This window comes from Loa loa, assembly GCF_000183805.2.
Source record: "Loa loa unplaced genomic scaffold supercont3.53, whole genome shotgun sequence".
In the NCBI taxonomy this organism is placed as follows: Eukaryota; Metazoa; Nematoda; class Chromadorea; order Rhabditida; family Onchocercidae; genus Loa; species Loa loa.
Window position 1 is genome coordinate 88262 of NW_018108233.1, and position 14034 is coordinate 102295.

General features: G+C 35.1%; 3 protein-coding genes across 3 annotated transcripts; 2 read left to right on the forward strand and 1 right to left on the reverse strand.

Annotated features, from left to right (window-relative positions):
• Positions 1-1274: 1274 nt before the first annotated feature.
• Positions 1275-6880, forward strand: LOAG_02657 (hypothetical protein; the record flags this gene model as incomplete). The annotated part of the gene is made up of 12 exons (XM_020446079.1): positions 1275-1543; positions 1815-1912; positions 2136-2281; positions 2525-2663; positions 2980-3117; positions 3311-3397; positions 3547-3631; positions 4160-4270; positions 5213-5318; positions 5470-5581; positions 5724-5785; positions 6327-6880. The coding sequence occupies 12 exons, from the start codon at positions 1275-1277 to the stop codon at positions 6348-6350; spliced, it is 1377 nt and encodes a 458-aa protein (XP_020303537.1). The 3' UTR covers positions 6351-6880.
• A 1259-nt stretch (positions 6881-8139) lies between these two features.
• LOAG_02658 (helix-loop-helix protein 1) lies at positions 8140-8626 on the forward strand (the record flags this gene model as incomplete). Its single annotated transcript, XM_003138195.1, has 2 exons — positions 8140-8246; positions 8479-8626. 2 exons carry the CDS (start codon positions 8140-8142, stop codon positions 8624-8626), a joined length of 255 nt encoding a protein of 84 aa, XP_003138243.1.
• Positions 8627-12125: 3499 nt separating this feature from the next.
• On the reverse strand, positions 12126-13164 carry LOAG_02659 (zinc finger protein; the record flags this gene model as incomplete). The annotated part of the gene is made up of 3 exons (XM_003138196.2): positions 12126-12501; positions 12657-12810; positions 12981-13164. The coding sequence occupies 3 exons, from the start codon at positions 13162-13164 to the stop codon at positions 12183-12185; spliced, it is 657 nt and encodes a 218-aa protein (XP_003138244.1). The 3' UTR covers positions 12126-12182.
• Between the last annotated feature and the right edge of the window lie 870 nt (positions 13165-14034).

Below are 14034 nucleotides of genomic sequence, written 5' to 3' on the forward strand. Positions count from 1 at the left end.
CAAATATGTAACTTTAGGACTTTGAGCTCCCTGACAAAATAGACTTCCTCAAAGATTACTTAGGAAATCGATTTTCAAGTGCATGTTTGTGATTGTTAGGCAACAAAAATCCAGTTAGCTTTACTAACACTAAGGATTACATTTGTTAGCTTCTATCACTTTTCAGGTGTACATGTGGAACTTAGGGTCTTGTCAAAACATTTTCGGATAGTAGAATTGATTGAATCTGCTATAAGAACTCTCCCATGCAATGAGTGCTTCGAGTCCGACAATTCCGTATAGCAGCTGTTGAAAGCTTTATGAATGGAAGCATTCACCCATAAAATATGATGTCATCCCATTCCTGTGATCGACTCTATAGAGGATATGAAATTTAATATAGAAGTTTTATTCTCGTGATGAGTTCAGTTCGATCTTTCCATGGTTCTGATGGATTGTATCAAGGTGTACAATTTTAAATTAATGAAGAAGATGGGAAGTGTTTGAGTTAGGTAGCGCATATTTTGATTTGGCGAGGGTGAGAGAAGCGAAAAGTAGGAAACTTTATTGAAGGAAGTAATTAAAATTCTTTTCATGTGACCATTAATAAATTCCACTTTGCTTTTCTCTCCAAAATCCGTGTCTCCGTGTCGTCCTCTAGATAATCTGTTCCTCTTACAACAATTCATCGTCTTTGGTTATGTCAAATGAAGTTTCTGTTATGTCTGATAGGATTTCGACATTTACAGCCTTGTTTTTCCCACTCCTAATTTTAAATCATTTTTGCAAGTTTTTTGGAACCAGCACTAGTTTTTGGATGACTTGCCCTTAAACAGAGCGGGAAGTCATGCATGAAAGAAACTGGAGAATCGGGTAAGAAATCAAGTTTGTGCAAAGTGGAAACTAACGTCATTAAACGCCAACTGATATCATTTGAAATGATAAATAGTCTAATTTCTCATTTCATTGTGTCTGTCTCAAGTTTTTTTTGTATCGAAATGATAAATGGCACAACTAGAAAGTTGAAATGTTTGCAAGGAACAGCAAAATGATAGCTAGTCAAATATGGTTGAAGACGGTTGTAATAAGCTCATAAAAAGTACTGATATAACGCTCTGGAACATGTTGGCACTCTTGGTTCTGTTTGTTTTCACAAATTTTTAGACTGTTATTTGTCTTCTTTCACTCCGGTAATATTCCAATTTCTGGCATCTTAATTTATTGCTAAATAATTTCATGATTCAATGTCACTTATAGGCACTCCCGGTTTTTAGAATTTTAGGAAAGAGGGAGAGATGGAAACAGTAACTGAACCAAAAGCATCCACAATGCGGGAAACTGGACCGCAGAATGCTTCGAAGTCTGTAGAGGTCCAACTTTATAAAAGGCGCTATTATATATTATTAGTGTTCGCTTTGTTGTCAGCTTCCAATTCAATGCAATGGATTGAATATTCCGTTATTGCCCATATTGTGGTCGAATTCTATTCAGTGTCTTATGTTACTGTCAACTGGACTTCAATGATTTACATGCTTACTTATATCATTTTTGTGCTTCCCGCAAGGTTTGGCCAACTTTTCGAGAAATCAATTTGTAAGGTTGTGAAGGGGAAAGGCTATTCTGATACTCGTTGAGTGAAATTCGTAAAACTAGGAATGCTCCAAAAGTGATGCCTTTATCAATAATAACTGGAATTGTTTTCTGAATGGTTCCTTTTTTTCCCCTTATATCCAAGTTTTAAGGAAAAAAGTAAATTACTCATTCATATGATTAAGATAAGGACTTCAGATGAGGACTAAATAAGCGAAATTTTGCTTTCAAGTCATAATTTTCAGTTGGATTCTTGACAAATACGGCTTGCGAATGTCTGTAATACTCGGTTCCGGAGGTAACTGCATTGGAGCATGCATTAAGATGTTTTCAGCGAAGCCTGGTTGGTTTTATTTAAATCTAAAAATTCGCTATCTTAAAATAAGATCATAATAATAATTGAATATGAAATGATATGACTAGCTACTATATGATTACAAACATAAATAATATAAGTGAAGTACATAAGTAAACTCTCAGAAATGTATCCATCGGAAATTTTTGCCAGACAAAATATTTTAGGAATTCAAAATTACCGACAAAAAGAATAATTTGTTGTAGTTAAGACGCATTCTGGATCACATTCTTGGGACAAACGATCGTGGGCTTTTCGCAAATGTTTATCTTGGGCATACCGCCAAGGCTAGCTGCTGTGTGGTTCGGCCCAGAACAAGTTTCCACTGCGTGTGCAATTGGTGTTTTCGGCAATCAAGTATGTCAATTCTTGTAATGAACAAATTGAATTTAAAATAAAAATACTCCAAGGAGGTAGGCAAGACACCAAATTTAGGGCAAACTTAGTTAAATAGTTGAGGTTGAAGTTAAGCAGTTAAAAGGTTGAACAAGTCTCAGTGGTGGTTGTTTCAAAAGTTTGCAAACACCATTTTTTGAAGCATGTGAAAATGGATCGTTATAACTTTTTCAGAAAGTTTGAAAACTTTCAAATTTCTTTCAGTTAGGCATTGCAATTGGCTTTGTGCTTCCCCCTGTCCTGGTTCATATGGGTGCTGCAGATTTCATTGCCTCTGATTTGAATCGATTGTTCCTCATTTCAGTCGTCGCCAATACTATCATTTTCTTGCTAATCATATTTTGTGAGTTTCTGTTTTGATTAAAAAATAGAAATTAGCTTAGAGATATTCATGGTCGTGTTTTATATTATTAGTATGCCACCATTTTATGATATCAAGACAAGTTAATGTCATTAATTATAGCTGCTATAAATCTTAGATCTGTTAATATCTATTGTCTCGTATATTACCTTTGCACGATCACTTCAAATTTAGTTACTTGTAAATTCTATCCTATTTTTCGATTTGATTTCCGTTTTGATTTCCATTTCTCATTATTCCATTTTACAGGATATTTATGTGTCAAAATTACCAAAATGAACTATTTTTTGTTTTTTAGCATTTCCAGGGAAACCACCTGTACCACCAAGTTTGGCGCAGCTACGAATGTTGTTGGATACCAGCGAGAAAAATTATTACCATTCATTGAAACAACTAATGACAAATCCAAATTTTATACTTCTTTTCATCACTTACGGTATGCATGTCACTCTTTTGGTTTACAAGTTCACTGTTTGCAGAGCATGTTTAGTTAAATGAAAGATGCACTGAAAATTGTCCATTACTACTCACTGAAAAATGTTAGATTTAAAAAATTCACTGTATGACCTCTGTTTATGTTGTTACAGAGCATTTTTAACAGGAAGTATTTTTGTAGAATTTCATTTAAGGAGTCAATGTTGGTGTATTTTATGCCGTATCAACAGTGCTAAGTCAAATGATACTGATATTTCATCCCAATGAACAAGAAAGCGCAGGTGCATTATGCACAAATTTAATGACTAGAATAATCGTGATTAAAATCATGAAATTATACGGAAATACTATAATTATTGAATAAAAAGTTCGAAAGAGTTTTTTAATTGATCGAAATGTTGTGCTACTTATGATAATGATAAGATTACAGGAATGATTGGTCTACTACTGGTTCTAGCAGGAATGATTGGTTCAGTGCTGTGTGGTTTCATTCTAGATCGTTTTCATCACTTTAAGTAGGTATTTCGCTTCCATCCACCAATTGAAAGAAATGTTGTATAAAAATAAGTAAGTTTGTTAAGTTCTGTCGAATTACAACATTTCTCTTGCCGATGTCAACACTGTCAAATACGACAGTTAGGAAGGAGCTGTCAGAGAACACTTTATTGTGATGGTTGGTTCATTATTTCTAGTTTGCTTGCTGTATTTCTGCTCCGCTTAACTAATCTTTAGTTTTTCGTATGAAAACTTACTTATAGTTGAAGTAAATTTTTGCCTTACTCATGATTGACCGGCGTTCAGATTGTATTTTGAGTGAAAACTAACTTTAAGTAGTTAAATTTTCGTCAGAAGAGCAAGTAAATGAATGAATGAATGGAAATTTTTCTGTATAATAAATCAGAATTTCAACCAACCATTTTGAAAAAAAAGAGTTGGTATGACCTATAATTATAAAATGTTTGAGTTTTTAATTTATTATAAAAAGACCTATAATTATAAAATATTTGAGTTTTTAATTTATTATAAATAGCTTTTCTTTTCAGGTTGACCACTCTTGTTGTATATGTCTTTTGCGCAGTGGGCATGCTTCTGTTTACTTTTTTGGTAAATATCGCGCAGATGTGGTATATTTATGCAAGCTCCATACTTCTCGGGTATGATTTGCAATTGAATTTTGAATCGGAATGAAGAGTTTAATTAATGGTAAATAGATAAGCCAGTGATAAAAGATAGAATCAAACTCAACAGGGAAATTGGAACTGGAAATCAGATGCAATAAAATGTTTTGTGTAACCGCAACCGCACATCGGACACTGCCTGACGTCAGTCTATCAAAGAAATTTTACGATATTATCTGTTGAATGATTCATTTTGATCCTTTTCCTCTAATAGTGTTGGTAGTGAGAGTGTGTCATATTATATGCGGAAGATGCTATAATCGTGAAATGAAGCCTCTAGCCTGCATTTAAAAAATGAAATCGAACATGTTGTTAGGAAGAATAGATTTATTTATTCGTTTTTGAAAAGGATGCGCAATTTTACACACCTGCAAAATATGTGTATAGTGATAGAATCAAATGTAGAACTTATATTACTCCCAGTCCGAAATGAAGCTCAAAAACTCTCCAATCAAGTATATTGATTTCTTTATCCAATGGGATGAGGTCGAGCTATAACTTAAATCTGAAACGTAAGAAAAGGGGATGCATCGGTCTCCGAGATATCATGCTGAAAAGAAAACTCATGACAGCGGTGTTTTTCGAACCTACTTATTATGTTTTGCTGGTGTAAAACATGATATAATGCTTCATGAAAGAGCAAAGTTATAAACGGCTCAATGAACTGAAGTGATAATCGCATATTTCCTACTAATGAGCTGTGCTTCTCCTGTGGCGTAACAAACATTGTTTGCTAAACTTGTCAACTGTCACGATGCACAATCGATGAATCCAATAAATCGTTCAAGTTAGTGGAACGAACGTTTGACAATCACTACAGTTTGTATGGTGTTGTAATTTTTAATTAAGCGACAGTTGAAATGTATCGCTACATCGCTGTTGTGAAGAAGCTAATTAAGAAAGTCAATCAGTTTGCAGATTTTTCATGACCGGATATTTACCGATTGGTTTCGAATTCGCATCCGAGCTAACTTTTCCAGTAGCTGAGGGAACTGCATCGGGCCTTCTAAATGCTTCCGCTCAGGTTCTAACTTTCATTTCCTATAGAATGTTTCTTCGTTCTTCTCGTACGGTTAGAAAATTTTCACTTACTTCCCACTTTAATTGGAATTCTTTGACATCTTTCAAGAGTAGTTCTTTTAAGTAATTGTTATTCATATACATTTCACTTTCAGGTATTTGGTATAGCGCTAACTTTATGTGTTGGTTTTATTCTCCAGTACGGTAGTGTCTTAGCCAGTAATTTAACACTTACGGGATTTCTAATTGTTGGAGCTTTTCTTACAGGTTAGTATTTTTATATTTCCATACCTTCAAACTTCATTTCATCACAACCACAAGAGAATTACGCATAATGCAGAGCATAGTTACTGCCTTCCCGTCAGTTAAGATTGTTTTATGAGAAGTATTTGTAATTTGTCTTTTCAAGCTCTTATCAAATCTGATCTACGAAGACAAAGAGCTCACGGAAGTATTCCATGCATATTACGCGTAAGTTTTGATCATTATTTCGTTTCGAAATAAGTTAATCTTTGCAACGTATTTCTAAACGATAGAAGGAAGCTTCTAATCTAAATAGAAGAGAGGACCTGGATGATGTCCACAATTTTCGGAATTATGAAGATAGGTGAGAGATTGTTGTTGTAAGTGTTGGTAGTGGTTCCCAGCTGGTACTCCGCGAGCACTAAAATATGGTCTGCAAGGGCGATGATAGTGCAGTGAGTATATTCCTTCTTTTTATGGTACTCTAAATTTAACTAATATTTTAGAAGTTTTGACTAAAATTTTTACTTTCAAATTGACGTCATTATTTTTGAATCTTTTGCTACCTGCTAAAAGTAAAAAATTGAAGTAGTCTTTGGTCAAGAAAAGGTTGAGAACCACTATGTTGGAAGAACGGTTGATGGGTGGAAGTAATCTATATGTGTACATTTATTTCGCTACTATGAGAAAAAGATGAAAATTCTAGAGTTCTTCTTTTTCTACCTTTTATTTCAATCCTTGTACAAACCTAGTGAATTTTTTTTTTCAGCAATTACAAACCGAATCAGTATAGTATGCTGAATGAAATACAATTTTGAAGTGCATTTCTCTTCAGTCACTTGAAGCAAAGTAGCAGTTCTATGTTGCTGTCAAGAACACATTATTTCACTTATTTTTTTCCGCCTGGGCCTCATTGTGCTAGTTGCGATGTTTTTTTGGTTATCCCTGTCTCATTGCTTTTCCCATTATCTGTGATCCCCAACTAGCTCCACTTATTTTTTCAGTCGAAAAAAACTCGTCACTTTATAATTTGCCTTTTCCTTTCAACTATTCAAATTCTGTTTTTATCGGCTATTTGGATTCATGCTTTATGCTGTACAAATATTTGTGTTCAATTTGTTGTTCAGCTTATAAATAACGCAAGTATTTTTAATACATGATTGCTAAAATCCACTTATTGTTCCATATTTACTGTTCCCCTATCAACCAGTCGGCAAAGCCAATTTTGTACTAAGATTTAAAATAAGCATCCTCATGGTGATATTATTACAACGACTTAGAGGAGCGATTGAATTGTGAAATCTCGATTTTGTGAGTAAAGACTGTTTTCTTTCGGTCCCATAATATGCATCATTTTTCGAGGATCGACTCTAAAAGATTGAAACGTAAGTGAATGGAAGCATAATTAGATGTCCAGTATTCCACTACATATGGAACATGTGGATTGACTTTCCAGGGACAATATAGCCACGGTAAAAATGAACTACTAGCAAAAATTCTCTTCCAAGATTCCGTTAGAAACTCGAAAATTGAGCTTAATCACACCATTAGAATAGTTCTGGACAAATGCGATTCATTATTTCTTATCAAATACTCTGTTGGAGACAGAAACGACCAAGCTTGCAGAATTCCATGGTTCCCATCCCAAGTGTGGTTTTTTAAAATTTAAACCAGACGAACAAATTAAAAGGAGCGCTAGAAGCGAAAGATCGAGATTTTCTGATAAATCAAGTATGAATTGTGAGATTTGGGAAAAGCCTCTAAAGAACATGAAAGTAGATTCATTTGAACTAGCGCAAAATTTTTGAAAGCCAGTAACATTTGAAATGTTTTGAAGCGATAAACTGATTCCTAAAATGACTGAGCAGATACCGAACCAATAACATAACTCTATCAGAATCAATCACATGCGGAAAGATCTTACAACCGTGTTTTTGGAATGCAAAAGTGGCAATCAAAGCCCATCAATCACCACAACACAGATTATTTCAATCCTTATTTTGAATCGATCAAGTAGTCTTAACGTATGGAATCTGAAAATATCACTGGAAACGATATTATCGCATGTGGTACCTTTTAACAACATCCTATATTGAAATCAATGCTGATAACAAAAATGGAACTAATTTTGTAAAAGTAAATACAATGATGGTTTTTCCTTTTCTCTGCAAAATTTGTAGGAGATATTACGGAACTTTAATGGAAATCAGAGGAGGCCGCATTCAGCTCATTGAAAAGCAAGTGCTTATCTAAGCCTTCTTACACTTGGCAAATATTCCGAAAATTTTCGGGACATTTCAAGTCTGCTACCAATAAATGGCCCAGTAAGCCTAGTTTATAAGCAACATGTGGTTGCTAATTACTTTTCTTCCTATATTCAAATGAAACTAATGAAATTTTCTACCTAGTGCGCAGAGAAATCGCCTACGCAACAATGATATGGAAAGCTGTGTTGTTTGTGAATGATTCAATTAATCCAAAATCTCTTCTTCCTATCCATCCCCGAGTAGTAATAAAATTGACATGCCACCTCCTGGGTCCTCGGATTTGTATTCATTCTTTCAACTCATACGCTTCCTGTAATGCATCAGTTATCGGCAATTGAGTTGAAAAAGCTGAGCAAAGCAGAACGACGGAAACGACGCCGGGCTACTCCAAAATATCGCAATCTTCATGCTAGTCGAGAACGGTAATGGTTGTTTATCCTTTATTCCGAATTTTCCTCACGATCAACAATATCAGTGCTATTAACAGATTTCTTCAATAAATTTGCACTTGAGCACTGTTGAAGTTTGAAGATGATTTAGACTTTCTAATCATCTTCAAACTTCAACGGAATGATAAACGGAACCGATTTCGTTTCATTTCTTTTTTCAATTTTTAATACGACTATATTATTCATAGAGGTTCACTAATTATAGCATTCGGGTCGAATCATTCAATAGCGCATTCGCAAAACTACGAGCGCTTTTGCCTACATTACCGCTCAACAAGAAATTATCGAAAATCGAGATACTACGCCTTTCCATTTCATATATTTCATATTTGGATGATCTCTTACATTTCTGAAAAGTGGAACAATTTATTGAGTATAAAAAAGATAAGATGAAATAAATGATGAATCAGCGATATCTCTGATCCCATCCCAGCAGTATATTTGTTAACTTGCGAATCATCCGGCTGCAGCCTTCCATAAGTGTTATTTATACTTTACATAAAACAGGATATATAATGAATGACAAACTTCAATATGAACAAACCAACCAACAAAAAATCCACGCCAGCATGTCTACATCAATGCTTCTTATTTTCACCTGCTCCAAATTATACTGATTTCAATCTTGGAAAGTAATCATGACAACTGAATGAGCTCAAAAAGAGCTCACTGATCTAACAAAGCTGGTGAGGGTCCCATCAACAAACAGGTTGTTTCTTTATCAAATTCTTTATTTTTTTGTTTCTTTAACAAATTCTTTATCAGATACCGTTTCAGTTGGTTCGTTTTACAATCATACAGGATTTGAATAATTAATCTAATATCCTAGTTGGTAATTTAACAATTACTATCAGCAGAACAGTTCTTAAGGATCAAAGGACAACTTGTAAATCATATGTAGAGGAAAATCCAGTTCTCAAAACGAAATCATCTACGCGCCATCGCTTACTTGCATGTATGGCCACCAAGCGATTTATAAATTGAAATCGTAACAGGGATGATAGAGATATGTGCATCCATACTACAACGAACTGACGATCATAGCGCAGGCCTAGTTAGGTCAAAGGCACTCTTAACAAAAGCCACCATTCTGGTCACGCTAATCGCCCTCCCAAGAAACCCATCGATAGTAACATTGAACGCTCGTTAGTTTTGCGCATTTCAGATTGACACTTTTAGCCTATCAGAAGCATTTGATACACGTACCAACGCATTCAGGCAAAACAAAACATCTGCACTCAAACGGCCTAAATAACTAGATAACTGAAAAATCGAAAACGCACTAATGGAATAAATCGTGCTTGCTCAGCAAGTAACATACAAAACAACCAATATATTTATTTTCCAAAGTAGCAGAAGTATAAAATATTTGGAATACATGAGCCTATCGTCAACTGCTTTAAATCTAAACAAGAGAGAACGGGAGGGTATGCAGGATGAAGTATATAGGACAGCAATAAATTGAACGAGGTGGCGAAACACTTGGCGAGATGCACCTATTTAAATTAGATCTGAAATAACTGCATTCTACAAACTGCACGATGGAGAATATGCATATCACATGAAGAAAAACCAAGTATTTCAGCCCATAATTTAACTTTATTTCAAAATGAAAAAATGATGGATACAACACATAAAACTATACAGAATTTGCAAAAAAAGAAAAAAAACTTTCAATTCTACATCTCATTAAGAAATAAACTTCGGTGAAAGGGCAGAAGGGATGAATCACTACTCCATTTGCATTCATACATAAGAAACGAAAACGTGTCGTAATCTAAAAATCACTGCCTAAACTATCATCAGAAAAAATAAAACACGAATTGACGTAGAAATACCCTCTCGCGCATGTTATGTCAAAAAGAGTTGATTTATGCAATTCCTGCGGTAGTCTCAATGCCTCGAAGCGATGGAAAAGCTGTGAATACTGATCCGAATAGTATATCACTTCGAGATTCAGCGAGAATACTGAAATCATAGCATATGTCGCGGAAAAAAAAAGCGTATTCGCTTCAGACCCCAACAAACGATGGACATGAAACTAGAAAATATATCGCGACTCAGGCTAGATCCCCCATATTCAATAAGGCTAGAAAGAATAATAGAGAAAAAGACAGAAATACTTCGAACTTTACAATTTAGAAAATTACAGGACCCGAACGGCAACCGTAATAAGATGTAAGAAAATAAACCGTCAAAAATGAACAGATAACAAATCCAGTTAAAAAGAACGAAGCTCGGTGAGAATACAATAATTAGCAAATGAATGCTTTGTGGTAATTATTTAATCAACGATTGTCTTCTTCGACTAAAATTAATAAATTTAATAAAAAATTGAATGAAAAACTTTCGAGGGAGGAATCATTCATAAACAATAACAATGATAATTATTATGACAATATCAGTGAAAACAGTAATCCGACCCGCAATACCACTAATTTTTCGGAAAAATTAGTGCGTCATTGAACGGCAAACGTGAGATGTTTCGAAATATAATTGAACTGAAGCACAAATGCACCGAATATTGAATGAACGAGTTCTAATCATAAAGTCAAACCTGTAAGAAATTCCCGCTTTAATATCTTGCTGTCGGAATATCGGAAACTACAGTCAAACTGCATTAATCACTATAATATGACAATTTGCCAGGCAGGCAGGTCAACACCTAAGTAAATTACAATTGTACTCATTTTGCTCAAAATCTATGTTTGATCCAATCTGATTGCAGACCTGGAATGCCTGAGTTAAGAGAATCGAAAAGGCGAACAACGAGACTTCTCAACACTTTTACAAAAAAAAAAAAAAAACTCGACGCATATGTGGTAATTGCCAAAGACAATTTCAAGAAAAAGCAACTGGAACAGACTTTGGAAATAAGAAATAAATGAAACTACCAGATAAACTACAAGAGCAAGGCAAATATGGAAAAAGTAGGAGAAAAGAGCCAAACAATTTACTGGCCGTTGAAGAGAAAAAAGACGACACAGGGAAATTTAGAAGTGACCAAGGGACGGCATACCAAGGAGATGAACGCACATATACACACAGAACACGCATGACACCGAAATACACCGAACTCAACTGTTCCTCAAACTTAACTGTTGGTTTCAGTTTTGCTCAACATCTTGTAGAAGAGAGGCAAAGTTCACGGACTCGTCAAAACTAATTTCGATATCTAATGTTTAAGCAGATGATCTATTTGCAAAAAATAAACTGTAGAAAAAGCAGACAGTTGCAGAATTTCTAAACTCTTATGAAAATATTTCAGATACCAGGACCGATAAACAACTTGTTTCTACAATATTAAGCGAGATTCATTGAATGGCCTGAAAACCGACCAACAGTCGTCAGTGATATGAGTTACTGCAACCTAACTAAAGATAATACCTGCAATGTATACTTCCACCGAAGATATAAAACCCGCAAAAAAAAAGCAGTGTAAATGTTAGTAACTGTTCATATCACCGATAAAATGATTGCACTTCTAAATTTCCAGACCTTGGAAATGTCAGTTTCGGACTGTGAAACCCAATGGAATTTATGAACTTCGCTCCTAATAATTAAGCAAAAAGAATATGGATGGAAAACATCTTGCAAAAGAGCCTGGTATGAAAAAGCTCAATTTAAAGGGCTGAAAAAACACACAAGGAATACCGATCTAAAAAGATGGATTTTGGCAGTCAGTAATAACATCATAATTCGTCTGAAGCAAACAAAATTTGCTACAATCAAATTAAACAAGCAAGCAATTATTCACTTGAAAAGACAAGTTGAGCGATGCTAAGAAACAAGAATGAAGCTTATCGAATCGAGAATACAGCAATGTGCCCTGGAATAACATAGTACTGAAGACGGCATGAAAGTACTGCAGAATGCATGCAAAAATAAGATGACACATTGAGCTTCCGTTCAAACTGTATTATTTCTTGCGCCGATAGCATCGGCAATGCTCTGCTGAGTACTTTGTGACATCGCCATTCCTTGCGTCTGCTGTTGCTGACTTAATGCTAATAATGAACTGACTGCACTATGTGCCAACCCAGTACCATTTGGTGACATCAAACTCAAAGTACTGCTCCCCGAACTGTTTAAGCGGTCCTGCTGCTGTGCTGCTACCGCAACCGCTGCTGCAGTGGCTACCGCTGTTACTGCCTGCTGTTGCACAACTGCACTTCTATCAACATTGCTGGCATCCCCAGCTGCTGCTTGACTGCATCCTTGATCAGTACTGCAATCACATAATATTTATTTCACTTCCCTGTAGCCACCTAGTGGAGTAGGATATCAACCTCATCATACTGAACAACCACTGCAATACCCCTTGAAATAATCCTTGACTCGTTCCACAAAATTGAGTATAAAAAAAGACGAAACAAAACGAACTTTGCATTTTCAAATTTGATGTGATGAGAACTTGCATGCGGTAAATGTCCACTCATCGAAAGGGGTCCACTTGCATGAGTTGATTCATGCCCAAGCTGTTGGGAACGCTGCCGAAATGCACGACCACAAAACTGGCAAGAAAATGGTTTGGCACCTGAAATCCAAAAATTGTCCTTTTTTGAAATAGAAAAAGAAACTCATATACTCAAGAACATTAGCATGCTACAACTTTCATCTCTTGATTTTACTTTGATTTACCGCAACTTTACATAAAAGAAAATGTTCCAGAATCCGGCCTGTATCTAATCGTAAAGAAATATTAACCAGTATGGATCCTTTCATGCTGATCGACATGCGATTTTTGAGTGAAACGTTTCGGACAAAAACGGCACTGATATGGGCGATCGTTCGAATGTATACGTAAATGTTGTTGCAAACCACCACGTGCTTTGAAACGTTTACCACACTGTTGACACTCGTGCATTCGCAACAATCGACATTCTTCCATGTGAACTCGTAACTGAAAAATTGATCAGGTTTACTACTACCTCTTTTCAACACGCAAAAAGAAGTGAACCTAAACAATATATATATATATATATATCATTTTTTACTCCTGTTTGAAACTAATGAATTAATACTCCGCATTTACTTTTTATAGAACTCGAAGTAGCAGCAGTAATTTTTATCACTGCGACGTTAAGGAAGATTAAATTCGAGATATCCCTTAGGGATATTACGCTGTAGAAGATATCCTGAAACTAAGAAAACTACCTGATGGTAGTTTATTGAAAAAAGAAGCAAGAGAGCGATGCAAAATACACACATGTTATTTTTTATAGCATTCTGGGTAGCAGAAGTAAATTTTCAGGAATTTTTAGAATTGAACCAACAATCTATTCAATAAACTACCATCAGGCTCCACTGCCCGAGGCGGCAAAAATAATTTTCCCTACCTTCGATTTTTTTTCACTAAGGGTGTCAGGATTCAAAAGGGTTGAACCAAAAATGCAGCCCACTGAATGACCTAGTTTTGCAAGAAATTCTTTGTATTAACCACGAGATAAACGGCAAACGAAATCCATTGGAAAGGAAAATGGCACAAATGGACAAACATACGAAGATGAATGTAAGCATAAACAAGTTCTTGGATAATAAAAATGATAATTCCAATCCATAGTGTGGTCTAAAAGTGAGGAAATTAATAGGAAATGTTTCTTACTATGTTTCTTACAATATTTCTTGCCTTTTAAAATTTCCAAATAGATGTAACAGGTAGTAAACTATTTATAAACAGTTTACTTACAGTATTCAACCTTATAACAAACGCCTAACACAGAAACCTAATATGATTTTTTTTTATAGCATTCTGGGTAGC